Source organism: Mollisia scopiformis (genome assembly GCF_001500285.1).
Source record: "Mollisia scopiformis unplaced genomic scaffold LY89scaffold_3, whole genome shotgun sequence".
Classification (NCBI taxonomy): Eukaryota; Fungi; Ascomycota; class Leotiomycetes; order Helotiales; family Mollisiaceae; genus Mollisia; species Mollisia scopiformis.
In genome coordinates, this window is record NW_017263583.1 from 842,952 (window position 1) to 868,687 (window position 25,736).

Below are 25,736 nucleotides of genomic sequence, written 5' to 3' on the forward strand. Positions count from 1 at the left end.
TCGTGAACTACAGCCCAAAGGTGGGGGGCTTCAAGAGCATTAGCCGTATCGCCGAATATTACCAATTGGAGAGCGTGATTCGATGGGCCATTTACCGCTTCCCCAAAGTGGGGAATATTTCCGTGCATCTGGGGATGGACATTTCTTGGTAACGGTATAATTGAGGCCGAGATCGCATTTGTACAGTACTCTCTTCATTCGATTGTGTTGTATTCCCATCGTCGGTATGGCGAAAACTTTCGATGCTGCGGAAGGTATGTAGGTCATTTCTCTGGAAGTCAATTGTGCTAACTAATTGCGAATAGTTGCGAAGCACAACACGCCAGCGGATTGTTGGGTGTGTCTATACGGCGAGGTATGGGACGTCACGGAATTTCTCCCCAGCCACCCTGGAGGCTCGAAGATAATTCTGCAGCTGGCCGGCCGTGATGCGACAGAGGAGTACGACCCTATACATCCGCCCGGAACGTTGGAATCGAATCTTAAGCCCGAAGCAAGATTGGGGAAGATTGACCCCTCGACACTACCCAAACCAAAGGCAGATGGAGCAGAGAAGGAACAAGAGAAGGAAGGGCCGCCAGACATGCAAAGTCTACTGAATTTGGAGGAAATAGAAGAAGTGGCTACGAAGCAAGTTTCAAAGAAGTGTTGGGCATACTATTATTCCGCTGCAGACGACCTTGTCTCCAAGAGTTTCAACGGTCTTGTTTACAAGCAGATCCTGCTTCGGCCCAGAGTCTTTGTCGATTGTACGAAATGCGACACTTCTACCACACTTCTCGGGCACAAGGTTGGGATACCGTTGTATGTTTCACCAGCAGCAATGGCAAGGTTAGCACATCCAGCGGGAGAACTTGGTATTGCACAAGGTATCAGCACATTTGGAGCCATGCAAATTGTTTCAAACAACGCATCCATGACACCCGAACAAATTGTGGAAGGTTCATTACCTGGGCAAATTTTTGGGTGGCAGTTATACGTACAAAATGAGAGGAAGAAGAGTGAGGATATGCTGGCACGGATTAACAAGATGTCGGACAAGTACAAATTCATCTGTTTGACTCTAGATGCGCCTGTTCCTGGTAAGAGAGAGCACGACGAGAAGCAAAAGGATGTCGGCGCATCGCTGCCGGTGTCATCTGCCGTGAAAGCGGGTGAGAAGGCAGGTAGACCTGGCGGAGGTGGTGTGGGCCAACAACTCTTTTGGGGAACTGCTGCAGATCTGACTTGGAAGACTACCCTACCTTGGCTAGCCAAGCACACGAAGCTACCCATCGTTCTAAAGGGTCTACAGACACACGAGGATGCATATCTAGCAGCACAGTATGCTCCTCAAGTGAAGGCTATTATACTATCCAACCATGGCGGTAGAGCGCTTGATACAGCGCCACCGGCTGTCCACACGTTACTCGAAATCAGGAAGTATTGCCCAGAAGTATTCAACAGGATCGAAGTATGGGTAGATGGAGGGATCAAGAGGGGGACGGACGTCGTGAAAGCACTATGTCTAGGTGCTAAAGCAGTTGGCGTCGGGCGACCAGCACTTTTTGGCCTTGGTGCTGGTGGTGTCGAAGGTGTTCATAGGACCTTTGAAAGTATATTTCCTCTCCTTCGCCGTGCTATGTATTATGCTAATTTCTCACGCAGTCCTCAAAGCGGAGACGGAGACATGCATGAGACTTCTCGGAGTCGAGAAGATCAGCGAGTTAGGCCCTAAACATGCAAGTTACTCCTACAAGTCTACGAAGGATGTTCTAATCAGTCTACAGATAAACTCACGAGCTGTCGAACGGGATATATACGATGGACAAGCGGGATTGGAGAAGCTTGGGTTATGGGTGAAAGCCAACTTGTAGAATCTTCCAAGAAGATCAATAGAGAGCATTTAATACATAAGTTCATTACCATTGATTAGCCGCTTTCTATCTTGACTTACACGAATCATAAAACTCCAATGGAAGGAGAACTTTCAGGTTATGTTAGAGCTTTTTGTATTGCAATAACCACACCAAGAGGTACAGCCCAGATACATGAGACCTTTCTTGAACTCGTAGTCCACCGTGGGGACCGAAACAACCGTCATCTTGACCCATTCTTCTCACACAAACGCCTCTGCAGTTCCAAACAGCCATATCCACTACAAATTCTTGTTTCATGCCCTTAATCATCCAGATATCTACGGGGTGGCCACCTAAAAGCTCCAAACTCCATCACTGCTTGGACCAACTCGTCTCTGCTTATGAAACTCCTTGTAACCAGTCTTCTTCCCGTAGGAACCCACTTTATATACTTAGTAAATTGGCCAAAGAAGTAACGCACGGCACTTATTTATTGGAATCATCGAATGATACCAGGATTGTGGAATGAGAGGATCTCAGATTGACGGAAAGGTTCTCAAGGAACTGAGTAGTACGTACATGTTCTTCGTGGTGGTCTGGAAGACTTACCTACTCAAAGAATCAGCACTCTCAGCATCTAACAAGTTATTGTGCAGCTTAGAGAGATCAGAGTCTCCAAAAGATGCAAAGGTACTGGCTAGAACGCTAAAGATACTATACAGAAGAAGAACAATCTGATTGGAATAATGCTTACCGGACGAGTCTGTCTATAATTACGGAGTAGGGCCGACAAATACTCTCGCCGAAGTTCTCGATCATTGGGGATATCTGCTCCCAAGATCCACCAGACGTATATTACGGAACCGGTGGCCATAATAGTAGTTATCACGCTCCAACTGCCGAGTGTTGCGAGAATAGGCATGGTTGGTAGTTTCTTTATATGCTTGAGCATTCGAGAGGTAGCATTAAGGTGAGGCTTTTGAGGCTTTTGAGGACTCGGAGATCTGGTAGAGGCAATAGATTAGCTTTGGAAACGTGTAATAGAAAGACAATAGAGCATCAAGATCTTCTTAATGCGTACCTGTCTATGGATCGATCGGATCTATACCGAGTTTCAAAGTTGCGCCCTCAGTAGGCCTTCAGTAGGAAATCTAGCTCGCGTTATAGGAAATTTAGTTCGCGTTATCCTTAGATTATCCGATCCGATGGTCGGTGAATCGCCAGCCCGCCTTACGTGAATCATTCGTTCTGACGAGGCGCGTCTATAAAATATTCGATCGCCTCCCCGCTTCTTCCCTACAACAACTTCTTCGACAACCAAACCACCTCACGCTTTGCCCCAGACAATACCCTATTATCAGCTTGTATTTGCTTCGCAAAGGATCAAAGGCTCTTCTTTGGTTTGACCAACGCTAATCCTGTTCGATCTCGAGATTCACTCCCTCAGATCGACCTTACCCCGCAACCATTTCGACTTCAACAGGGGCATCATACTAGTAAGTCGAACCCTTTTCTTCACCGACTTATGCAGTCCCTAAGCACTCTCACCTGGACAAACAATCGTCATGAGCAGTTTTTGTTGCACATCGCAATTTCCATTTTCTCAAAATATTTTGGCTGTCTTGCGACTTTTCCAAACCACAAGCACTCCCACTTGGACAGACAATTGGCTTGAGCAGTTTTTGTTGCATATCGCATTTTTCCTTTTTTCAAATCATTTTAGCTTCACTACGACTTTTGAAAAATACAAGCGCTCTCACTTGGACAAACATTCGTCTTGAACAGTTTTGTTGCACGTCGCATTTTTCCTCTTTTTCAAAATATTTTGGCTTTACTGCGACTTTTTGCAAGTTAAAAGCGCTCTCATCTAGTCAGACAATTGTCTTGAATAGTTTTTGTTGCACTTCGCAATTTCTGTTTTTTCACTTGAAAAAAGTGAATTTCTTTGGAAATTCAAAAGTCGTGTGATCAGGACCCGACTTAAAGCCTTCAAAGTGTGGTAAAACTAACATTATGACAGAAGCCAAAATGAGTCTACCGGCGTTCTCCCCTAAGCCGCATAATACTTGGATTAAGGTTTCGGTCCACACGGCCAAATGTGACATCTGTCACAAGCATAATACCAAGGTTGTTCAGAGATGCGGTCTGTGCAATATTCAGTTCTGCGTTCTGTGCATTGGGCAATGTGGGGGTACCAATCATGAAGCCGATGCTGCTTCATTAGATTGGAATCCGGACCCATCCTCTGCGGCTGCACCAAGCGCTCGACGAAGCAAACCCAAGAAACCCAGAGTTCCTCGGACCCCTAGAACTCCTCTTGGCCAACGCACACCAAATAAGGATAGCCCAATCACTTCGAACGGTAATCCATCAAAGATCAGCAAGAGCCAGAGCAAGCCTACTCCGAGATCATCTAGAGTCCAAGGAAGCAACCTTCAAGATTTCGACCAGTTGAATGATTCTCCCACGCCCCATCCTAGAGCTCGGCCAAGTCAGACCCAAACCTTCCAACAGCAGCCAAGCTATTATGGAGAGGAGGGTGATGATGATGAGGAAGAGATGCACTACGCTCGGACCACCGCCTCCTATAGTGAAGAAGAGGAAGAAGAGCCTTCCTATCACCAAAGACCTAGAGTTTCTGCCGAACCAGCAGCTCCTGCCCCGACTCAATCACCTTCTTATCGCATCAGAAAGAGACCAGGAACTGAGAAGAAGACACCAGTGAAGGGAAGAAACCCATTTCCGTACGAGTCTGAGCGTCAAGTCCCAGAGAGTCGTGTTCTTTATTCAGAGAATGGTTACGACCAAACCACGCACGATGACATGCATGAGGAGCAACTTAGACCACGTCACATGGATGACCGCCAGTATGACGACCGCCCACTTGATTATGGACCTCAAACCCCGTCCCGACAAATGACTCAAAGTACTCCTCGTTCTAGAGAGTATATGAGCTCCCAGGAAGCACTTACCACCGGTAGTCGCGCAACCCCAACTCGCCCTGGACAAACTGCGGAGTTTGAGGATACGAGATACTCATCCAGACCCGACCACGAGGCGAGCAGTCTGGAAGGAAACCGACTGACAGAACGCGAGCGCCGTCCCCGTCGAAGAGTCAGCAACACCGCTCGCGCTCGCCCCCGAGCACCAAGTCCCTCACTCGTTCGACAAATGCAAGTGGACGAATACCGACGAACGTTTGGTCAGATCCCTGAGATGGCGGAGGTCCTCGCACGCGGAGATCTTGCGGAAATTGAGGAGGTTGTTGAAGTTGCCAAGGCTTTGATGCGGGACGCGAATGGCGGAAACTGAGCATCGACCTATCATCCATCCTCCCTATCAGATTCATCTTGTGTCGTTCTACACATTCGACCTTCGCTTTTTCTTTTGGCGATTTTCGTCAAAAAACATCTCGAGCGACCACTACACCTCCGAAACCCCATCGAAATTCTCGGCACAGCCCCTCTGGCAATTCACCTTTTGATTTGTACTCCTTTCCTCTTTGGCGTTTTGCATTTCTTTCCTTCGAAAAGACCATTTTGAGTACCCCTCACCACCTTTAACGCTCGACATAAACGACTTCTCTACTACCCGACGTTTTGATTTTTCTCACCACCTTTAACGCTCGACATCAAACCACTCCTACAACCCCAACGCTTTGATTTTGAAATTGGGCCTTTAGGCGAAAAACATTTGATTCCTTTCTTGCGACGCGACGATTTTGCAGAAAATCAGAAAATTGGGAGTGGATCCTTTTGGACCGGACTGGACTACAGTCCGTATCTGGTCTGCATACTAGAATAGCATGTGTAGACAACAAAGGATCATTCCCTCCAATATTGGTGTCACTTGACGTTGTGTTAGTGAAGTTTTGACAATTTGCGCTCGCGTAACGATGAAATGTATGCTAACAAGGAAGAAAGCACCAATGTCCCATGTTTACTTGACAGTAAGATTCACCATCTGGTTCACATCCATTATTGACTGGTAGGCTATTATTCGGATCCATAGCCCATCATCTTCGAGGGGGAGGTTCATCTCCATGTCGGGGGTGGCAGGGCTTTCGCCTAGCTCTAACATTGAAAAAAAAGTGATTAACTAGGTGAGAGACATTCTCAATCGATCGAGAGCTTGCAATTGAGTCATATCAAGATCTAGAACCGCGCAACGAAACGTTGGTGAGTAACACTGGGTGAAAAGGTGAGGAAGAGCAGAAGAGGTGTCGTCAAAGTGAAGCGAGGATTCCAGTCTTGGCACCTTCCGTTTCAGGCCAACTTCGCACTAACCACCACCAAGAGGGCTCCAGCTCGCAGTCACTCCTCACAACGGTGCGGCTCACCTCCATTTTGACTCATTTGTTCCCTTTCAATTTCTTTATCCTTACACGGCTACAGTTAATCGCAACGTTTCGTCCATGCAATGCAGTTCTTTTTGCGACGGGAAATAATATTCTTTCCTTAGCCCACGCGTACATAGTTCCGTCCACCGAGTTTGTGACTCAGGCCTCAAATCCATCTCTATTTACATCTATAAAACCATCTCCTTTCAATCCTTTCATGCCAAGCAATTATTCATCTTATCAGGCTCCAATTCTTACAATCATGGCGACTACTACTGCAAAAGACCCCACTTTCCGCTCCTACTCAGCGGAGGAAGCCAAAGTTTACGCAACGCACCGTCTTTCATACCCGGAAACCCTCTACAACAAAGTCCTCGAACACCACGCTTCTACAGGCGGGCAATTCACCCTCCTATTTGACGTTGGCTGTGGACCTGGGAATGCTACTCGTGATGTCGCGTTGTCGTTCGATCGTGCAATTGGTGCTGATCCGGGAGAGGCGATGATTGGAGCTGCGAGAGAACTTGGAGGTAAGACGAAATCGGGGGCAGAGATCAGATACGAGGCTTGTCCTGCAGAGGGGATTTCTAAGATCAAGGGGTTGGAGGCTGAGTCGGTTGATCTTCTGACTTCGGCTATGGCTGTAAGTGGTTCACGATTTACGAGCGATAGAGCTTATGAGTGTAGGTGCATTGGTTTGATATGCCCAAGTTCTGGGCTGAGGCTGCGAAGGTGGTCAAACCTGGAGGAACGGTTGCTCTGTGGACTTGTTGTATGTTTCACTGTCATCGAGACGATCATTTATGCTGACTGGGATTCTAGCATCCGCGTTCTGTCGTATGTTAACGTACTTGAGAAAGTAAGTAATCCAAGCTGATGTTCTATAGATCCTTCGACGCCAAATGCAGATAAGGTTATGGAAATACTCCTTCATTTCGAGAGGGTGACCCTTGCTCCCTATACACAGCCTGGAAACCTTCTTTCAATGAACATGTACGACGATCTACCACGCCCATGGACGGTCTCACCACCAGTCAAAGATTTTCCAGAATCAAAGTATATCAAACATGACTGGGACCGAGACGGCAAATTAAGTGACGGAAAAGATTTCTTTGGCGGTGGAGAGAAGAGCACACTAAAAGAGATCGAAGCCGGAATGGGAACAGCCAGCATGGTAACGAGATGGAGAGCCGCCAATCCCGAATTAGTCGGCACAGACAAAGACGTGGTGAAGGTCTTCATCAAGGACCTGAAAGAGGCACTGGGCGGCCAAGATTGGGTGGAGAGAGGTAGCGGGACAACCATCATGCTATTCAAGAAGTCTTGATCCCATCTAAAATATATCACATATACAAAAAGGGCAACGATTTCTCCAAAACGTGGTTGTATGCAGGACATCCGAATCAGTACTCACTCACTTACTCACCCTCCCCATATCCATCCCTGCTGCGAGGCCCTGAAGATTATCATATCCACTATATAGCCTGAGTCAGCTGTTCTGCCTATCTCCTCGCAGCGAGAAAACGTGCTGGGTTTCAAGCAATCCCGTGGGGCTTTCGACCCCTCTCGAAGCACAGATCAAGGGGTCCAATATTGCAGACGTTGCAGGCGTTTTTTTTTTCTCTCGCCATGGGTCTCAAACGGGCGCTCGGTGGATTTCGGGGATCCGACTATACATGTATGTATGTATGTATGTATGTACGTTTAGGGTGTGTCGGCGGCTTGAGCTGCATGCATGCAGGCAGAGGGGCAGGTGTTGATAAGGGCTCGGCAAGCGCGCGTCTGGTTCACATGATGGATTTGGAGAGCCTCCTCCCCAACCAAGATTCATCTTAATTGCTTGAAACAAAGGAGAAGAAAAAAATCAAGACTACTACTACATCTCAAACAAATAGTCTCCCTAAAAATCAAGAACCAGTCTTCAAGTGACGACATCCATTTCCCTTCCATCAGTCAATCGATCTCGATGCAACGGCAACGGCAACAACCAGTCCCCGAAGAAGCGTTATCGTCGATCCCAGTTCGTGTAACTGTAACCACTCTACGCGTTGTCGCGAAAAGAACGCGTCGCGTCTCCCCCCGTCCCAGTCCCCAAGTAATTTTAAAAATGCCGCCAATCAGGAGAGGAGGTTTGGGCACCACCACCCCTTCAGCAATGACTCGCAGAAGCAGAAGCAGAAGCAGAAGCGGAACTCCAGGAAATTCTGAGACTTTGCCCTGCCTGCATGTCGATAGAAGAGGGACGGCGATAAGAGGGAGAGACGGCGTGAGTGAGTGAGTGAGTGACTATCGATTGTGGTGGTGGTGTTTGGGGAGAAGTACCCCCTCAGACATCTATCTCAGTGAGGTTTGTCTAGATGTTGAAGTCAGGGGACATCACAATAAAAAGATCCAAGGAAGGGAGGGAAGGGAAGGGCAGCAAGGAAAGTTGGAAAAGAGGAGGAGCTTGACGCGTCGAGCGGGCGCGCGTAAAGTGGTTTTTGTTGCTTAGGTTGCTTGGTATATTGGCGTTCATCTGATCTAGGAGAGAAGGTGCTGCCATCATGACGAAGTGCGCGATCTTTGGGAATCGAAGGGTTACCTTCTGATCGAGAGTTTTGCTGTTAGGGAGCCGGGTAGGGTCTGGTAGTCGGTGGGTTTCTCCCGTTGGTGTTCTTGTTGTTCGTTTCGGGGATGGGAGAGGGAACGAACTACTTGGGGAGAGTTTCCGGAGGTGGTTAGGAGGTGACTTCAGATGACACTTTATAAGCCCTAGCCGTTGACCGGCAAGGAGCCAGTGTGCACTGATGGAAGGGAGCATGGAGACGGGAGAGTAGAGTGACAGGATGGAGGTGTAATCGAGGGGGAAGTAGTGTGGTGGTACCTCGATAGTTCAGAGCAGATCGAGGTGAGGTCAGGAACGAACTCCGGTGCTGACTCGGTTCTGGTCCTTCTCAGCAGTAAGGTACCTAGGCAAGGCAAGGCAAGGCAAGGCACATTACAACATTATTATCAGTCTAAGGCATCCAGCAAGGTGTTCTCCTCATAGAATTATTGTACACACTAAGTCCAAAGAGCGCAGCACACACACACACACACACCTCACTTACCCTGGTCACTGGTGGGCACGAGGCCATGGGTTACAGGGGTGACGGAGCATTAGTTGAATTATTATACCCACGGCCCGCCCACCGCTTCAACGGCCTTCTCAATTCTCTCTTCCCATCTTCGCTGCACCGCTGCGCCCATCACCGCCAACCACAAAATCACTTCTGCAACACCACAACGTTGTCGCATACACTTCTACTCGGCTCCAACGATTCTACACAGCTCGAAGAAGAAGACTACTTATTTATTATCGCACAATCGCACCGTTGTGAGCCTCCGAGGTCTGCCGGCGCATTCGTCGTCCCTCGTCGCATCCTCGACCGGTGAGCACGAACAAACTTCGAGCTTCAAGCTTCACTCGCCCACAACCACAACCACAACTCCAATCCCACACCAGATACCCGACGACAATAGCAAACATGCTCCTCCCCTCAGCAATAGGCTGCGAGTCCTCGTCCTCGTCCTCGTCCTCATCCTCCCTCCCGAAACCATACTACCAACCCACGACCCTCTTCGCCTCACCACCCATCTCTCCTCCCTCAACCTCCCACTCAAACAACAACACCTCCTCCACAAACACCACCATATCCTCCCTCTACTCAACATGCCGCGCCCTCCAATCCATGCTCTCTCCCCCTCCCACGCACCTCCCCTCACCACCGACCCACCACCTCTCAACCCCCATAATCGCCTCCCCCCTCAAACTCAAGCTCCGCACCCGCGGCATCAAGAACGAACCCGCGGACCCGAACCCGAACCTCACGCCCCGAAAAAAGATCACGAAACGCACTCCCGTCGTCGCACCACGGGGCATCAATAAACGCCGCCGCGCGCTGCTCGACGACTCTCTAGAAACAGGGGACTCGGAAGACGAACAAGAGCAAGAGCAAGAGCAGTTCGATGGAAAGGAAAACCTGCCAATCGCACAACACCAACAACAAGTAGATGGAGAAGAAGAACAACAAGGACCCCCCCGAACACCCAAACGGTTACGTCTCGCACCCGAGATCCTCCCGTTAGGGCTAGCGCGCAGCGATTTCCACGCCTTGCATTTACAGCACCAACTTTCTTCGCAGCCGCTGCAGTTCCCCCCTTCTTCTTCTTCTTCTTTGGAACAGAGAATGAACGGAGAGTTAGAGGAAGAAGAAGAAGGGGAGGGGGAATGGACAATAGAGGACGATCGTCTACTCGTCGAGCTCGTGCTGGAGAAACTGAAGCTGAGTAAGAGCGAGTGGCAGGATTGCGCGCGCTCGCTGGGGCGGGATCGGGGGAGTGTGGGGCGGAGGTGGAGGAGCTTGATGGGGGGCGGGGAGGTAGGGTTGGGGGGGGGGGGGGAGGGGGAATGGGAATGGGAATGTGAGTGGGAGGGCGAGGAGAGGGATTTACGGGAGTTGGAGGTAGTCCTTTTTTTGTTTTCTTTCTGATGGGTTTTTTTTGGGTGGAGTTTTATACATCTATCTATCTATAGGGAGGGAGGCAGGGTGGTTATTTTTGTGGTTACTTATTACTCATTGGGATAGGGTGGGTTATATAGATTATGGGTGGTCATGGAGTTAGTACGGGCACAGGACGGGTTATCTGAAATTTTACAGCTTCGGTTTGCGGCCACGAGCTTTTTCTGCCTTTTGAGTTTTGAGTGTTGTTCTGCTTTGACTATTGCTATGCTATTGTAAGGCTTGTTTCAAGTATCGATATGATATCCCTCTTCTCTTTTTTCTTCTATTATACCTAGCTATCAATCAATCAATCAATGCGATTTGATCGAGGATTTATATTGAGAGTGTGGTATAGCGAGATCTTTATGCGTCGTGGTTTAGATTAGGTGAGGTATATTGAGATCGCTATGCGTTGTGTTGTGGCCAATGGTGTGGAGGGGTATATTAGTTGGGCGTTGTGGGGTAGGTACAGGAGTACATGTTTTGGTTTTGGGGACGGGAGGATTGGAGAGCCTTGCAGGTAGTGATCGATTAATGGTATTCCTGTTCCCTCGCTCCACCTCATAACAGACGTCTCAATGTATAATAATAATACAATCCATTTCCTTTCCTTTCCTTTCCATTCCCTTACCTAGCCCCCGTTCATGTCCCGTTTCCCCAACACCGCCGCTTCCTTACTTTACACCCCTTTCCGATTCCCGTTCCCGTTCCCATTCCCATACACCCCGAACCCCTAGCACCAAACAAAGCAAAACCCAACCTAAATCTAAACCATATCCCCCCTCCCCTTCAGCTCCCCCCACGGCATCGCATCCCCACTCAACGAACTAGCCTCACTCTCCGCCCGACTAACCACCACCGACTTCTGCACATTAATGCCCATGGGACCACCACCGCCGCCGCTGCCGCCAACAGCCTCACTCGAATCCCCGAACGGGCTCCGGATACTGGTCACGGTGCCTTTGCCGCCGACGTCGTTCCGCAGCTGGATCGGCGTGTCGGGGTTCTTCATGTAGCCGGAGCGAGGGAGCGTGTTGCCGCCGCGGGTGGAGAGGTTGTAGAAGGAGCGGAAGAGGGGGCGGAGGGTGGCGCCGCCGACGGCCATGAGGCCGAGGCCCGGTTCGACGGTTGACCAGATTGCGACGTCGCTGGGGGGCGTTAGTTGTGTGAAGCGAGATGGGGGATAGGAGAGGGGAGGACTTACGTGGTGGCGAAGAGGAAGTCGTCTGTTAGGGCTAGGGTTTTGATGAATGGGATGCGGATCATGGCTGCTATGCCGGCGCTTGGATAGTGTTAGTATCTTGTTCGTGTGAAGTGACGAGGAGAAGTTGCTCACAGTAATCCAAGTCCAAGTAGCCCTGCCACTGAGACCTTGGTTCGAACATTCATTTTGAGGTCATAGATGAGTACTATTGGTAACAGGCCAAGGATCCAATCTGCCGTGAATGATACGACTGAATGTGTGATGCTAGCATCAGGAACGGCTGCGGGATTGATGCACGATCCTTTCTTGCCCTCGTATTGACCCCAGAAGTAGCTGTATGGTGAACATTGGAAGAGGACTAGGAAGAAGTAGAAGGTCGAGAAGACGATCACCATGCTTAAGGTCCCGTAAACGATGTATTTGTGGATTGGCTTCACGCATATTCGGAGCAGGAAGACGGCGATTGAGAGGCGGATGAAGACGGTTGTTACTGTATAGAAGAGCTCACAGAGCCACCAGTAATACAGAGCTTTAGGGATATGTTCGAGTGGGATGTCGGTGATATGTTGGCCGGTTCCGTAATGGACTCCAGTTGCGGAGCATGAGCAGTAAGTGGCGAAGAATATCTAAATAAAAGGTTATCATTGAGGACTTTAGTGCAGAGAGAAGTGACTTACCAATGCCACAATGAGCAATGCATCATCAATTCCCCAACTCTTGCTTAAGAATGTCTTAACGTATAGTCTCAGACATACGAAAAGTGTAGCAAGACCAAGGAACAGACCCAAGACACTGGCTACCAGATATCAGCGTAACCCCGAGATAAAGATCAGGAGCACGAACCCAACTCAGGCCCTCTATCAACCGGCATATTGAACCCAGCTTCTCTGGACTTTCACATTCGGTATGCAATCCCCCTTGTACTCAACCACAGCAGACAATCACCCAGGAAAGAGGAGAAGCAAGAGTCTATAAGACGATTAGGGGCCATCGACCCGAGGGAACTGCTGTTCATCCATCATCATCATTTGTCCCGTCCCGCAAGCGGTTTCCCGGCATGGCTACCCATACTATGCAGGAACGGAGCAGGAACAAAAGCAGTTCGTTGGACACGCCATCGGGAGCTAGGTTTAGCATCTCATCAACCTGACGTTCTGAGAGGTTCAGACGTCCACACTAGAAGGATAGAAGGCATAACACTCTCCCCTAGTGCAGTACTAACCCCACTGCTCTAAAACTTTCGCTGACACATGGGTTCCAGTTTCGACATGTGCTGACTTGCCTTCTTCAGTTTAAACATGTAAGCAGTAAGGCCGGACACGCGTTTCATTTGCTCGTCGACCTCCCATTTGTGGACTTTTATACGGAGCGTGATCGCCGGTGCAGAAGATCCCAGATTGGCTTGGGGTTTGGGACGATTGGCGGTGATGATCATTTCTCGAAGGAGTCGGTTTTGATAGTTGCGGATATGCAACTATAAAAATCTGTTCGAGAGTTCGGTATGAAACGTAAGATTTCGAGAGGAGAGACATGCTGTTGCCGGAGATGCGCCCGACAAATATGAACGGCGTGTGCCCGTTCTTGCATTGGAGACAGCATCAACGCCATACACCATCAAAATTTAATCTCTTTCACTTGCTTTTTCGTGGGGCAGTATTTAGTTCATCCGGAGTCTATTGATTGTCCGGTACTTCGATCGTTATCTTTAGGTTGGCTGACCCAATGTCAGTTCTTCCTTCCTTCTCAGCGAGTTGCTTTTCCTGCCTGTACAGTACATCGCGACTGAGGAACGATCCTCTAGTCGGGACTTGCTCTGGTGTCGTACTCTTGGCTTCCTGCGATTTGCATAAATTCTCAAGATTTTCACTAGATTCCTCAGTAATACTGAAGTCTCCCCATCCTTTACTTGTTCTTGCGATACTGTCTTGGTACCACGAGCTTCTTCTTTGCCATGGAATGCTCTGCACTCACTCAGTCGATTGTGGATGGAATCAAATGATCGATTGAAGTTGTGGACACAAAATAATGGGTTGAGTCCTTCAGGTCCTGGGTACTTTACAATCAGTGGATTTGCTGCCTTCTGTTGCCAACAAATCTTACATTATGATTATGCGCTATTTATTAATACTCTCGCATACAAGGCGTCAAGCGATGTGCATGAGAGGGACACAGATTCCCTCATGACAGCCTCATATCGTGTAATTTAGCTGGTCACTTTGTGATTGGTGGTTTTGCTTTGTCAGCAAGGGTTGCCGTTGACATACAGTAAAATCTTCTAGATACCAACTGCCACCACAACGTTGACTTTAGCATCATCACAGCGGACGTCTTCATCCTCATGTAAGATCAACACTTCAGCCCCGGACTGAACACGACGGCATCACTCTACAACGCAATGATGGAATCAGATACCCCTTGTTATCTGGGCCAAATGGAGGCACATCTAAGCGATATTGCGGGTGTTTCAAGAGATGTCGAGACCATGGGAACTCAACACGGTGCGAAATCAGCCACTCACTCTTGAGGTGAATGTTAGACACGAGCCTCGTCGCTACATCCTCAAACTTGTTGCGTCTCAACGTTCGCAGCGTTTGCATCCCAAGTTTCCAGTCTCGGATCATGCCGACACGATGGCAGCTGTTGAGGGAAAGATCTCGCGGTTAGGTCCATTTTTTGACTCTCATCCCATGGGGAAGCTTCACTCGACTTGGCAAAGCTTATTTTCGGAGGCGTTTTGGCGATCTCGTCCATCCTCTGGGTGAAGGCCGGTGACATTCATCTGGTCTCTGAATAAGCCACAAACATCGATTCATTCCTTCTCTGTGCCTTGACATGGCCAAAGTCGTCTCATGTTCTCTGTTTTCGTCCCTGAAGCTTGACCCCATCAATCAGATGCATTGATATTGCTTCAGAGATTTCGTGAAGGCTTGCTTGAATGCCCAGCGGCATAGAATAGCTCGGAAACCAACCTCGTCTATGACCTCGTACTCGTCTCTGGCCGAAACGTCAGATGGGCTCTGTTGGGCTGTGCTCGAAACACAGCATAGGGAGGGAGATCTATTATATCTCGTCTCTCAGGACATTCTCCGTCATGATCTGATTTGCCTCCTACGCTGTTGATTCGGCTTGCTTTCTTGCCTGAGCTGTTCGTTCGATACTCATACATTCTTTCAAGTGTGTGTACCCTCACGTTCTTTTGCTTCAATTCAATACTGTCTTTAAATTTCAACTTACCTTACTTTCAATATGTTCTCATCAACCTCTGTCACCCTTGCCGCGCTGTTGTATGCCCACCTCAGCAATGCCCAAGTTTTTAACTGCGATATCACAATTCCACCAAACCCTTTGACAGCAACTGGACTCGCTACACCTTATAAGGTAACTGGCTGTGACCAAACTCAGTTTGAGACACAAGGGTAAGTCATACTCCCATGATCCTTCAAAAGTAATCTCATATATTCGGTTACTGGCTTGGACAAATGGTGCATTCGTTGAGCTAATCGTTCCAGGTCTTTCATCGAAGCAGCTATTCTAGACACTACGACAGGAGCTATTCAGATCTACCATCCATTACTCATCAACCAAGATGCCAACGTGGAAGGCGTTGACTTCATTGCCCCAGTCGTTCCTACCCTCCCAGCGAATGCAACAGTTGGTATTTGGTTCGGATCAAACGCCGCAACTGTGACGTTGTTAGGCACTACACAAGGTTGTGTTAATGGTCTGGACAACTCGATCTTTGGACAATTTGCTTATTGCAATGCGCCGGAGTTCTTCACAGCAGCCGAGACCGCTATCTCTGCTGGTCTGCTGAAGGTCCCGGCTCCAGGAACATCCACTAAGACTGCGACTGCCCAAGCATGCCCGGTGCTTAGAGATTTCCGAATTGTGGATATGGATCAAAGTGATAACGTTGACACCACGTATCTTCTAATCGATGGGAAGAAACTTGCTCAGAACACCGACGCAAATGCAGCAGGTACGTCGCCTCATTGGATTATTGCTACCATTCCATCAATTTTAATGGAACCGTGAGGCTTCGATTTACTTCAGCGTTATCTATGTTTTGGGACAACTCAAACACTGTTGCAGATGTAAGAGGTCCATGCTAACTTAGAATAAGAACTCCACCGTCCTATCCAATGGATCAGATAACGCCCTGGTTAACGACTTTATCTCCCCCACTATGGGCTGCACGCCGTTCACAACTTCTTCTATCACAGCGCCCAATGGTGTATCTGGTGGTCTAGCTCTGAATGAGCTGCAAGCTCAATTATTTCCTCCCGCGTCCGGACCAGCTTTGGTTCCATTGAACGATGATTTTGCCGTTATCAACAACAATGGAGCTGTCACTCAATCCCTTGACAAGACCAACCTCTATCGTGCAAGTGTGGGTCAACCCCAAGCAGCAGATAGTGCAAACGTATCAGGAACGACTTACTGTCAATCATACGCTCAAAGTTGCATCTTCATTGCATTGAACGAAAAGCTATTCATTGGAGCAACGACTCCTGCTGCCGATGTGGCGAATAACCTCTTTACTTTCCTGTAAGTTCTCGGATGATCTTCACCCCCTCTTGCAGTTTCTGGAACAACGTTGCCGCAAGGCTACTCCCGAAGTCGAGCATTTTCTCACTCCTATGACGTGAGCTTGTGCTCCCCAACTATACGAATTGGTGTGCTGATGCTGACGCTTGATCGTTTAGGGCCAATCGATTTGCCACAAGTTTTGGTCCAGGTAAGCTGCCTCTTGATGACAATTTTGCTGCCTCGAGAAGTTACTGATTGGTTCTAGTCCCTTCCCTTGGATGCTCAACAATCTTCGGCGTTAACGTCACTGACATTGTTCAACAAACTGTCGACGGAAATGGAGTAGTGACGGCCGCTACAATTGACACGTCAACCTTGCAGAAGATTCTTGACGGGACCATCAAAGCAGGGTCTACAGCTGTCACTAGTGCCACAACCGCAGCTTCTACTAGCAAGACAGCTACCAAGGGTCAAGGCAAGACAGCAGGGTCCTCAGTCACCAGCATAGCAGCGTCAGGAACTGCTAGCAGCATTGCTACCAAAAAAGACGGCAGCAAGACGGCAACGGGAACCGGAAAAGCCAAAGCTAAGGCAACTGGAGCTGGATCTGGAAGTACCAACGCGGCGGTGAGCGGCGTGGCTGCGGCGACTGCTACTTCGACAGCGGCGAGAACTCGACCCACAAGAAATGCCGAGCAAAATAAAGGTGCAAACAATGTTTTCAACTCCACTTTGAAAGCTCGGAATATATGGGCTTGATAGGCATTCTGGCTAGTGATCAGAGCAACCACGAGGCGGAGATTCTGTGCTTGCAGTTTTTTAAAGAGGGGACGGCTTGGGATTGACGAATTGTGTTTGGAGGACTAGACGCAGCATCTCCCGGAGAGAGAGCTGCATGTCTTTGTACCAATAGGATCGATGGAGATGCAATCCGCGCGGCGTTCTTGATAAGTGTTCGATTCATGCAGAGTAGCAATTGACCAATTCTGCAGCCGCTGTAATTAGGCCGAGGTGTACTCCTCCTACACTTCCTCTTTACCTTGAAGCATCGGCTATACCTCAGACCCCAGTTCCCGGATACAATGGTTCATATATTTTGATGACCAACATCACTTTGCCGTCAGCCGAGCGTGTATGCATCATCTAAATATTTAAGGTTATGTCGCGAAGTCAGAACTTACCAGATCTCTTGGGTACAGTACTTGACGAGTCTTCCATCGTAGCTTCGTAGAAAACAGTAAGAAGTCCGTCGTGCGTGCGTGCATGGCAGCATGCGCTTCTCCACCGTGCACCAATGTCTGTGCCATCCAGCGCAACGCAGCATTCCGCTCCGACGCGGCAGTCTGTGCTCTTTCCCGCTGCCATTTTCCCAAAGATGCGGACGAGCATGGGGGGGGGTTTGCATGTGGTCGATCAATAACCTACCTGCCACATTCGCTCGTGCAGCAGCAACCATTCCAGCCCGTGTCTTGTGGTAACAACGAATACCTGCAGGAAAAAGATCCACTGCTCTGCTCGGCTCGGTGGTAACCTAGCGAGCAGGTGTTCCAATTCAGCAAGGACAACCCAAAGATTCTATGCAGGACGATCAAGACAGGTTCGGGTTCGACCTAACCTTACTTCGTACAGTACCTACCTACCAAACTATTTCATTCTTGCAGCAGCCCGCCGCCGCATGCATTCTTCGCCAATGACGAATTAGGTAGTCAGTCTGGCCAGCGGCCCCCCATCGCAATACGGTACGTGCGTGTAATCCTTTCGCGATGGACAGACACCACACCCCTTGTTATGGGGTGTTGGATCTTGGATCATCTTTCATCCAAGCCGCGGCCGCTTGCGAAAGGACGAATCCCCGGATTTCTCAAAACTGGGGGCGTCTTATTACTGGCACATAACCGGCTTCATCCGACAATATTACCTTGCAGGTGGTGCCGGGGCAAGGGGAATGTGGGTTGCTTGCTTCATTCTTCGCCCCGCTGGCTGGGGGGGGGCTGTTGGGGGCAACATTTATAAGAAGAGCTGGGGATGTCCGTACGTGAAATGGGAAGTCTTACGGAATCTGGTGAACGCTGACAGATTTATATTTCAACGTCTTTTCATTGTTGGACAGGGTTTTAATATTATTTGTTATTCGCTGTTCGTTTGGATTATATCATCAAGTTGAGCTTCACGTCATCAATAAGCTGAGCACAATCTACTATTGTTCAGCGTCACGTTGATGGAGGAGAGATCAAGTATTTGATTGCAGGATTGGGACTTTTGGGTAATTGACTAAGTCAAGTCTCGATCTTCGGAGCGTAATACACATCACACTGTAACTGAAAATGAGTATTGCATCAATGTCAATCCCATTAAAATACAGCAAATAGACCACCAATTAACTCTTTGAAGGGAACACTCGATCGATCCTTCCTCTTCGGGGATCCACCGCACTTGCGGTCCCAACTGTGAGCACGAACGCGAGGCCGAAGCACGCGAGCTTGCCTTCCAAAGCCAGATTAGACTTCTCAAGCAACAACACACGCCACCTCCCGACTCACCAACTGCATCTTCCTCACCTCCCAACTCTTTCTTCGAGACTAAGTCGGTTTCATCGAAAGTCACGCCCCTCGAATTGAGGACTGAGAATTCGTTCTCCAGCGGCACACGTCACTGGAGGAATTCGCGTTTCTCACGTACCTCGTCACCGGCCACGAACCCAATAATGGCTGCTCCTGCAGCCTACAATGATCAAGTTGATGTTTTTCGTGACATTGAGTATCCCATGATGACTGGTAAGCCAAAAATTTCAGTCCTTATATAGGATTTTTTTCATTGAGCCAACGCGTTTTGCAGGCAAGACTTACCTTGACCACGGTGGAACTACCATCTATGCAAAGAGTCTGATCGAAGACTTCTCTGCCAAGATGATTGCCAACCTATACGGCAACCCTCACTCTGCGTCTACTCCAGCTGCGCTCTCCGGCCATATGGTTGACACTATCCGGCTCCAAGCTTTGGCCTTCTTCAAAGCGGACCCGGAGCACTTTGACCTGATCTTCACACAAAACGCCACAGCATCTATCAAGCTGGTTGGAGAAGCTTTCCGTGACCTGGGGGATGGTAGCTCGCCTGGGACCTTTTGGTATGGATATCATAAGGACGCGCATACCAGCATCGTAGGTATTCGTGAACTCACCAAGGGGACAAGTCATTGCTTCTTGAATGACGACGATGTCGAAAAGTGGCTCAATGACCCCAGAGCAGTCGGTGATGTTACTAATGCGGGGGCACTTCCATGTCTCTTCGCATATCCTGGACAATCCAATATGACAGGTCGACGCTTGCCATTGAATTGGTCCAAGAAGCTTCGACACTCAACTGCGCCACTGCACCAAAATTCTTATACGCTCCTTGATGCTGCCGCTCTTGCAACCACAGCACAGATCGACCTCAGCGATCCAGAATCGGCGCCAGACTTTACAGCCTTGTCCTTCTACAAGATCTTTGGCTTCCCCGATCTCGGTGGCTTGATTATTCGCAAGAATTCTGGCCATATTCTCTCGTGGAGAAAATACTTTGGAGGTGGTACCGTGAACGGTCTGACAGTTATTGGAAAGCCTACTCGTCAAAAGAAGCACGATAGTCTGCACGACAACCTTGAGGATGGAACTTTACCATTCCACGTAAGTTGTCCGTTCCAGCATGCTCCGAATTCCAGTTTACTTGTAAATTGCAAAGAATAATTGACTGTCGATAACAATTGCTGACAAATACTCAAACAGAACATACTTGCACTGGGTTGCGCGATTGACGTACATAACAGACTATACGGCTCAATGAAGAAGGTATCGCAGCACACATCATACCTTGCCTTTCGTCTCTACCATGGAATGACAAGCCTTACGCACTACAACGGTCAACCACTCTGCGTCATTTACAACGACGTTCCGGAACGAAGTATATATGGCAATCCTGAAACTCAAGGAGGAACGATTGCTTTTAATCTTGTTCGTTCCGATGGCAACTATCTTGGTCATAGTTTCGTTGAAGGCCAAGCTAACACCCATGGAATATACTTGCGCTCTGGTGGCCTCTGCAATTCAGGTGGCATTTCCAGCTATCTCAAGATTGAGCCATGGCAATTCATGCGTGCCTGGAGCCAAGGTCATCGCTGCGGAGAGCCCGGCTTGGACAACATTAATGGCAAGCCAACTGGTGTAGTTCGAGTAAGCTTGGGCGCCATGAGCACTATCAAAGATGTCGACACTTTCCTAAATTTTTTGGACTCGGAATATGTGGAGACTGAGCGGGTACTGCAGCTCACGAGGTTCAATGACCTTAACCTCAACTGGGGTGCAGGACCTGCTCCGATCAGTCCCAGTTTTGACAGCGGTTTCGATAGTGGTAGTGGCAAGTCCCATGGAGGAAATGGTGGAGGTAGTAGTTCTGCACTGGCACATAACCAAGTCCACGCTATGACCAGTACTCCCAATCTGAGAACCGCCAAGCCAACCGTCGTATTCGCACCCGTCCCGTCGTTTTATCAGTCAAGACCAGGCACTGCTACTAGTCAGGCTGATGTACAGCAATATGGAGCCCAATCGACTATCATGCGACGACCAAACTCAGCTCAGCACCTGGTTCAAGTTCCTGTTGAGAGCATGCATTTGTACAACAATGGCAATGGTGGAAGAGCCTTCATAAACAGCAGCCAAAGCCAGCCATACCTTGCAGGTACGGGTACAGGCACTATGGCTGCTCCAATGAAGAAGCCAGGTCTGATGCGATTCTTCAAGGGTCGGAAGAACACTCGGAGCAAGGAGATTTTGGAGACACGCTCGGATAGATGACCATTTTTGTTTTTCGTGTCCTCGATCCATGCCTTTCGTTTCTATCTTGCAATCATTTTGGCTAATATTGGTTCTTGTACAGAAATGTGCTCGAGCGGAGGAAATTTGTATATTTGAAACTGGGAAAAAAAGTTGGGCGTTGGGAGGCTGAGTGGGGCATTTAAACGGTGTTGTGGTCATAAAATGCTGGGAAAGTTTCTGGTAGTGGTGTTGGCGTTGGCGTTGGACATGTTGCATTTATCGTTGTTGGGCTTATTGCTGTGTATACTATTTCGTGGAGGATGATGTTGGTGGAGCGTTGTTTGGTGGTTACCGTTTTCGCGTTCCGGAACTGCGGTTGACGAATATTGCTGTCGGAACAAGAGATGAGTTTTGGTTATTGTCAAGTATTGGTTACTTCCGAGCATTGATGCCGTATAAATAGTAATATGTACTTGAACATCTCTTCGCGACAGATAGTCTGCTTGAGATACCCTTTGCGTGAACTTTTGAAAGTCGACAAGTGTGGACGTTGGACTTGGAGGTAAGACCACCAGGACCGTGGATTTTGTACCAATAGATGGGGCTGTGCACACTTGGACCTCCTATTTTCTCGCTCCGCTTACACTTCTCCTTTTTTTCATTCTCGGCTGGTTTGCTGATGTGATGTTGGTTGTATTGAGAGTGAAAGGGTGTTGAGATGATGTTTCCTTCGATCTGAGCAGAGAGTAACGGTAGATCATTTCTGTATCCGCTCGTGTTCGTGCTTGTTGCCAGTGCGTCGCAGCGGGGCTTAGGAGTTTTGTTTGGGTAGTGACTGAAAGTTGGTGATGCGTGTCAAACAGAACATTCGATCGACTGCTCACGCTCTCCGTTCTGGGACGCTGTTCCGTGAAGGTGAGGATCTTTGTTGGGTTGCGGACGTGAAGAGTATGTCTGTTTGATTGATTTGTGGGTCCCTTTCTGGTGTTCTTGTGCTTTTGCTTCGCTCTGTTCCCGATGGTTTGGGCTGTTGTTACTGTATGTGATTGTTGTTTAATCTTGTTATGGAGGTGGAGGTGAGAGAAATGTTGTATTGTTTCATTCCAGGACGCTCCGATAGATCGATACCCCTTCCCCTCATTCACCGTTTCCGCTTGCGTCTTTCGATCCTCTCCTGGCTTGTCTCTCTGGTGTGGTTTCGCGGGTTTTGGTTGAGGTTGCTGAAAAAGAGTGTGGTACTGGCGTTGCGTAGACGGAGACACGCTTGCGCGAAAAGTGGTCTGATTTTTTGGGTGTTTGGAGTGAGGCTTGTTGTGGACTTTCACGTGCTGAGATTTATGGTTTGTTAGTGAGGGTGGTTGTTTGATGTCTATGCAAAAGAGAAGTGGGGGAAATTGAGGAGAGATGTAGGGTCTTACTTATTTTAGTAGGTAGATGGTATTGTGAGAAGGAGAATAGGAAGTTTGTTGTATTACACAAGAAGCGATGGAAAATGCTGCAAGTATGTAATGCAAATAGTGAGAAAGAATGGAACACAGGTGGCAAGAGGTCTATTGAAGACCATACAGTTAAGGAGTAAGTGCTAACATAATACCTGTGTGTAATACAGATGGAGAGCAAAAACCAAAAACAATAATAAATTTGCAACTGGCAAAGTTCTCGAAGCTTCACAAGTTGATAATAAATCAGGACTAATGCAGTGTAGTGACAATACCAAACGAAGTGAACTGATGTCTGTCCATACAACATCCAAATGCAAAATCATACCGAAACGCTGCAGATGCTTGACAACACGGTGGACTTAGCAAACAAAAGCCACGGACTTGCGTAGGAAAGGCACAATACTGTACGTTGATATTACAGGCTGATTCATTCCCACCAGTCAACAAAGTTCTTATAGACCCGAATCTCACTTCCTCTCCCTCACACTCCCCTTATCAATTGTATCACCGCCTCTCTGCCGATCCTTTAGACCAGATATAATGTAGGCATAATCTCAATTCAATCCCGAATCTCGAAACCTCAATATAACGACACGACCAAGAAACACCAAACGCCTTCCAAAGCTCTATCTTCAATCCGTACTTATGTAAACACCCTTGGTTGGGAGGGAGAACGGGGGTATGCGGTTATGAGATTCGGATGGCGCCCTTTCGGTTCTCGCGGAAGTGGAGGTAGGCTTGGAAACCGCAGCCGACGAGGAATAGCTGTTGGGAATTGGGTTAGCAGATGCAATTTTGTGAAGTTGTTGGTCATGATGCCGTCCTTGTTCTCCTTCGAGTCTGCTATTTGCTCTTCTGAGAGATGGGCGGGATGTCTCGGTTGAGGAAGAATGGGGAAAGAATGAAGGTTGTTCTCCGATTTGAGGAACTCGGATGTAGAATTATATTCAAGGTAGGGAACATTGGAGGAGGTAGGAGATGATAGCGTACAGCGTATATGATAACAGCAGAGAAAACAGTAGCAGCTACTGCCTTGGGGTGTTCTGGATCATCCATCGAGCCGGTCATCGAGTGGTGGTTCGATTGGAACAGGGCACCGATCACTGAAAGGATCACAATGGCGAAGACGCTGACGACGATGCTGCATGATGATAAATTAGCTTAAGTCTTTCATCCCATCTGGCACAGCATAGTACAGCAGCTTGAGTTGAGGCGAAAGATGGAATGATGGTGGAGTGGATGGAGTACGAACCAGAACCATGCCTGGAATACTCCTATGACGGGCTTCATGTTTGCGGATGATGGAGGAGTTGTTGAACGAGTGGAAGACTCGGAGATGATCGGTACGGCGAGCTGGTCAGTGGTTGTGGACTGAGGAGGCTGAAAGATGTCGTCGTGAGGTTCTGCTAGGATGATAGGTATGTTGCGCTAACGATGATGCAGTTCGCTAGAGCTTGTTGTGGACTTGAATTTCAGGCAGCAAGCTTGGTCTTGGCAGTCTGAGGCTTGAGTTTTTGAGATGAGATCTTAACTTCGGCATGAATGTCTGTTCCCAAGCTTGACGTTATAACAATTCATCATGCTGCAGAGTGATTTGCCTCCAGAAAGGATGATTCAGATGTGGACGCATTGGACTCTGAGTTACAAAATCTCAATCAAAGTTCGGAACTTTCGGATTTCTGATGCGCATCGCAAGCTCTGCCATTCATCGATACTTCAAGATTGGAATCTCATACTGTGTGGGAAAGCTCGAAATCCTGACGGATATCATTTCCTGAGGTTAATTAGGACGACTTTTTTGCAGACGGAAGCCAGACGGAAGCGAGAGGAGCCTCTGGAGTACGAACGTACCTTCGGACATTCCAGAATTTGGAGTTCCTTTTTCTGTTTCATGCACGTCTTCTTCTGCTTCTGCTGATTATGTTTAGATCGCTTACGGTGGGTATCCTTGCTAGAGTTCGTCGCCGTCATCTTTGAATTGTTTGAATCAAATGCGAATTCTAAACATCATTTGAGAGCTTTATATTGGACTCATATATTCTCTTCTCGATCGAGGTAGATGTTTGGATAATTTGGATTTCATTTCCAGGTTCCCCGCAAAATGAGAGTGAGGCTAAGTTCGCCTCTACCATATATATTTCTTCATCAAATACCGAAATTACAAAGTCCCTGATCGCACATGACTTTCAACCTTTCTCTGCTAGCTGCACACATCTCTCTGTTGTGTTCAACACAGGCAACTACATCCTTCACTTTCCTCCCATCAGCCCTACATGTCTTGGCACACCTCGTGCTTCAGGGTCTATCTCACATGCCCGGCAAGAAATTCCCGGCCGAGAACCACATCCCTTCCATATCTGGTAGATTTAAGTTCTTCACATGGATGAATACCCGTCGGATTAAACAAGCTTTAGGGTCTTCAATGCGTGACCCGGGACCGAACGAATTGCGCGCACAAAGCGAAGAATGGCACCTTACGTATGGTTTGACAGGAAAGCTTGTCTGACGCTCAATGGGGGATCTATGGCGATCAGACAGGAAAACTGTCAATCGTTCCGAAATCTGCACTGGGGAGGGCAAGAGCGAGCGAGCATGGACCTAGATTGCTACTGTAGTCATGATGGGCAATTGTGAAACCAGGAGTACGGATTTGGTGGGAACCGAGGGAGACACCTCTTTTGTTCGGCAGCATGTGCACCCGGATCGCAAATGACTGAATAATGAGATGTCTCTGCGTCGATAGAGAGTACGTCTACATCTGTTTGATTGTGATTGGAATGTCTAGTCTAGCATCGACAGGAAATAGAAATGCGGTAATATATTTATATCACTTCTTTAAATACTCCCAGAGGCCAGAAAAGTGACCTCGCTTGCTGATCTTCTCTTGGCGGTAAAACATCCAGATTCGTACTGTAGGGTGGAGACGTGAAACAAACTTGTTCGGCAAGTACAGTAAATGGCTCTAATAGGATATCCTGGCGGCAATCTTGGGTGAATGGTGGATGAGGAGGATGGACAGCCAGCGGTGATCAGAGCGTCTATCCGCACCGCAACAGGCATCCCTGGT

At 48.4% G+C, this 25,736-nt stretch overlaps 10 protein-coding genes across 10 annotated transcripts; 7 read left to right on the forward strand and 3 right to left on the reverse strand.

Moving 5' to 3' along the window:
* The first annotated feature begins 31 nt into the window (after positions 1-31).
* On the forward strand, positions 32-1,908 carry LY89DRAFT_680674 (uncharacterized protein). The gene is made up of 4 exons (XM_018214123.1): positions 32-254; positions 306-1,595; positions 1,648-1,721; positions 1,770-1,908. Exons 1-4 carry the CDS (start codon positions 227-229, stop codon positions 1,854-1,856), a joined length of 1,479 nt encoding a protein of 492 aa, XP_018076890.1. The 5' UTR covers positions 32-226; the 3' UTR covers positions 1,857-1,908.
* A 1,943-nt stretch (positions 1,909-3,851) lies between these two features.
* LY89DRAFT_664350 (uncharacterized protein) lies at positions 3,852-5,150 on the forward strand (the record flags this gene model as incomplete). Its single annotated transcript, XM_018212761.1, has 1 exon — positions 3,852-5,150. One exon carries the CDS (start codon positions 3,852-3,854, stop codon positions 5,148-5,150), a length of 1,299 nt encoding a protein of 432 aa, XP_018076891.1.
* Positions 5,151-6,439: 1,289 nt separating this feature from the next.
* Positions 6,440-7,504, forward strand: LY89DRAFT_664351 (S-adenosyl-L-methionine-dependent methyltransferase; the record flags this gene model as incomplete). The annotated part of the gene is made up of 4 exons (XM_018212762.1): positions 6,440-6,820; positions 6,865-6,949; positions 7,000-7,014; positions 7,065-7,504. The coding sequence occupies 4 exons, from the start codon at positions 6,440-6,442 to the stop codon at positions 7,502-7,504; spliced, it is 921 nt and encodes a 306-aa protein (XP_018076892.1).
* Positions 7,505-9,683: 2,179 nt separating this feature from the next.
* Positions 9,684-10,798, forward strand: LY89DRAFT_728672 (uncharacterized protein; the record flags this gene model as incomplete). The annotated part of the gene is made up of 2 exons (XM_018219286.1): positions 9,684-10,485; positions 10,785-10,798. The coding sequence occupies 2 exons, from the start codon at positions 9,684-9,686 to the stop codon at positions 10,796-10,798; spliced, it is 816 nt and encodes a 271-aa protein (XP_018076893.1).
* Positions 10,799-11,365: 567 nt separating this feature from the next.
* LY89DRAFT_302918 (uncharacterized protein) lies at positions 11,366-12,985 on the reverse strand. The gene is made up of 5 exons (XM_018206582.1): positions 12,748-12,985; positions 12,582-12,700; positions 12,037-12,530; positions 11,905-11,982; positions 11,366-11,848 (listed from the first exon to the last, which is right to left on the reverse strand). The coding sequence occupies exons 1-5, from the start codon at positions 12,773-12,775 to the stop codon at positions 11,467-11,469; spliced, it is 1,101 nt and encodes a 366-aa protein (XP_018076894.1). The 5' UTR covers positions 12,776-12,985; the 3' UTR covers positions 11,366-11,466.
* Positions 12,986-14,908: 1,923 nt separating this feature from the next.
* Positions 14,909-17,470, forward strand: LY89DRAFT_714322 (uncharacterized protein). Its single transcript, XM_018218121.1, has 6 exons — positions 14,909-15,320; positions 15,414-15,883; positions 15,958-15,998; positions 16,028-16,452; positions 16,611-16,642; positions 16,700-17,470. The coding sequence occupies exons 1-6, from the start codon at positions 15,151-15,153 to the stop codon at positions 17,191-17,193; spliced, it is 1,632 nt and encodes a 543-aa protein (XP_018076895.1). The 5' UTR covers positions 14,909-15,150; the 3' UTR covers positions 17,194-17,470.
* A 1,668-nt stretch (positions 17,471-19,138) lies between these two features.
* LY89DRAFT_574838 (putative molybdenum cofactor sulfurase) lies at positions 19,139-20,651 on the forward strand (the record flags this gene model as incomplete). The annotated part of the gene is made up of 3 exons (XM_018208765.1): positions 19,139-19,208; positions 19,270-20,099; positions 20,199-20,651. Coding segments are annotated over 3 exons (1,353 nt in total), but the record flags the coding sequence as incomplete, so codon positions are not given.
* Positions 20,652-21,761: 1,110 nt separating this feature from the next.
* LY89DRAFT_303080 (uncharacterized protein) lies at positions 21,762-23,166 on the reverse strand. The gene is made up of 2 exons (XM_018206585.1): positions 22,703-23,166; positions 21,762-22,545 (listed from the first exon to the last, which is right to left on the reverse strand). Exons 1-2 carry the CDS (start codon positions 22,974-22,976, stop codon positions 21,851-21,853), a joined length of 969 nt encoding a protein of 322 aa, XP_018076897.1. The 5' UTR covers positions 22,977-23,166; the 3' UTR covers positions 21,762-21,850.
* On the reverse strand, positions 23,141-24,103 carry LY89DRAFT_303060 (uncharacterized protein). Its single transcript, XM_018206584.1, has 4 exons — positions 23,922-24,103; positions 23,660-23,810; positions 23,307-23,434; positions 23,141-23,254 (listed from the first exon to the last, which is right to left on the reverse strand). The coding sequence occupies exons 1-3, from the start codon at positions 23,957-23,959 to the stop codon at positions 23,357-23,359; spliced, it is 267 nt and encodes an 88-aa protein (XP_018076898.1). The 5' UTR covers positions 23,960-24,103; the 3' UTR covers positions 23,141-23,254; positions 23,307-23,356.
* A 614-nt stretch (positions 24,104-24,717) lies between these two features.
* On the forward strand, positions 24,718-25,339 carry LY89DRAFT_303001 (uncharacterized protein). Its single transcript, XM_018206583.1, has one exon. The coding sequence runs from the start codon at positions 24,849-24,851 to the stop codon at positions 25,173-25,175; it is 327 nt and encodes a 108-aa protein (XP_018076899.1). The 5' UTR covers positions 24,718-24,848; the 3' UTR covers positions 25,176-25,339.
* The last annotated feature ends 397 nt before the right edge of the window (positions 25,340-25,736 follow it).

What these genes read in the sequence shown, in the direction of transcription:
- LY89DRAFT_680674 (XM_018214123.1), top strand. Translation starts at nt 227, where the DNA reads ATGGCGAAAACTTTCGATGCTGCGGAAG. An exon ending in AACTTTCGATGCTGCGGAAG is followed by an intron (nt 255 to 305) that starts GTATGTAGGTCA and finishes AATTGCGAATAG; the next exon opens with TTGCGAAGCACAACACGCCA. An exon ending in TGTTCATAGGACCTTTGAAA is followed by an intron (nt 1,596 to 1,647) that starts GTATATTTCCTC and finishes TTTCTCACGCAG; the next exon opens with TCCTCAAAGCGGAGACGGAG.
- LY89DRAFT_302918 (XM_018206582.1), bottom strand. Translation starts at nt 12,775, where the DNA reads ATGCCGGTTGATAGAGGGCCTGAGTTGG. An exon ending in CTACTTGGACTTGGATTACT is followed by an intron (nt 11,983 to 12,036) that starts GTGAGCAACTTC and finishes ACACTATCCAAG; the next exon opens with CGCCGGCATAGCAGCCATGA. An exon ending in GACTTCCTCTTCGCCACCAC is followed by an intron (nt 11,849 to 11,904) that starts GTAAGTCCTCCC and finishes AACGCCCCCCAG; the next exon opens with CGACGTCGCAATCTGGTCAA.
- LY89DRAFT_714322 (XM_018218121.1), top strand. Translation starts at nt 15,151, where the DNA reads ATGTTCTCATCAACCTCTGTCACCCTTGCCGCGCTGTTGTATGCCCAC. An exon ending in ACTCAGTTTGAGACACAAGG is followed by an intron (nt 15,321 to 15,413) that starts GTAAGTCATACT and finishes TAATCGTTCCAG; the next exon opens with GTCTTTCATCGAAGCAGCTA. An exon ending in ACTCAAACACTGTTGCAGAT is followed by an intron (nt 15,999 to 16,027) that starts GTAAGAGGTCCA and finishes ACTTAGAATAAG; the next exon opens with AACTCCACCGTCCTATCCAA.
- LY89DRAFT_303080 (XM_018206585.1), bottom strand. Translation starts at nt 22,976, where the DNA reads ATGTTGTATGGACAGACATCAGTTCACTTCGTTTGGTATTGTCACTAC. An exon ending in CATTTTCCATCGCTTCTTGT is followed by an intron (nt 22,546 to 22,702) that starts GTAATACAACAA and finishes AGCACGTGAAAG; the next exon opens with TCCACAACAAGCCTCACTCC.
- LY89DRAFT_303060 (XM_018206584.1), bottom strand. Translation starts at nt 23,959, where the DNA reads ATGAAGCCCGTCATAGGAGTATTCCAGGCATGGTTCTG. An exon ending in GTATTCCAGGCATGGTTCTG is followed by an intron (nt 23,811 to 23,921) that starts GTTCGTACTCCA and finishes ATCATCATGCAG; the next exon opens with CATCGTCGTCAGCGTCTTCG. An exon ending in CTGCTGTTATCATATACGCT is followed by an intron (nt 23,435 to 23,659) that starts GTACGCTATCAT and finishes AATTCCCAACAG; the next exon opens with CTATTCCTCGTCGGCTGCGG.
- LY89DRAFT_303001 (XM_018206583.1), top strand. Translation starts at nt 24,849, where the DNA reads ATGACTTTCAACCTTTCTCTGCTAGCTGCACACATCTCTCTGTTGTGT.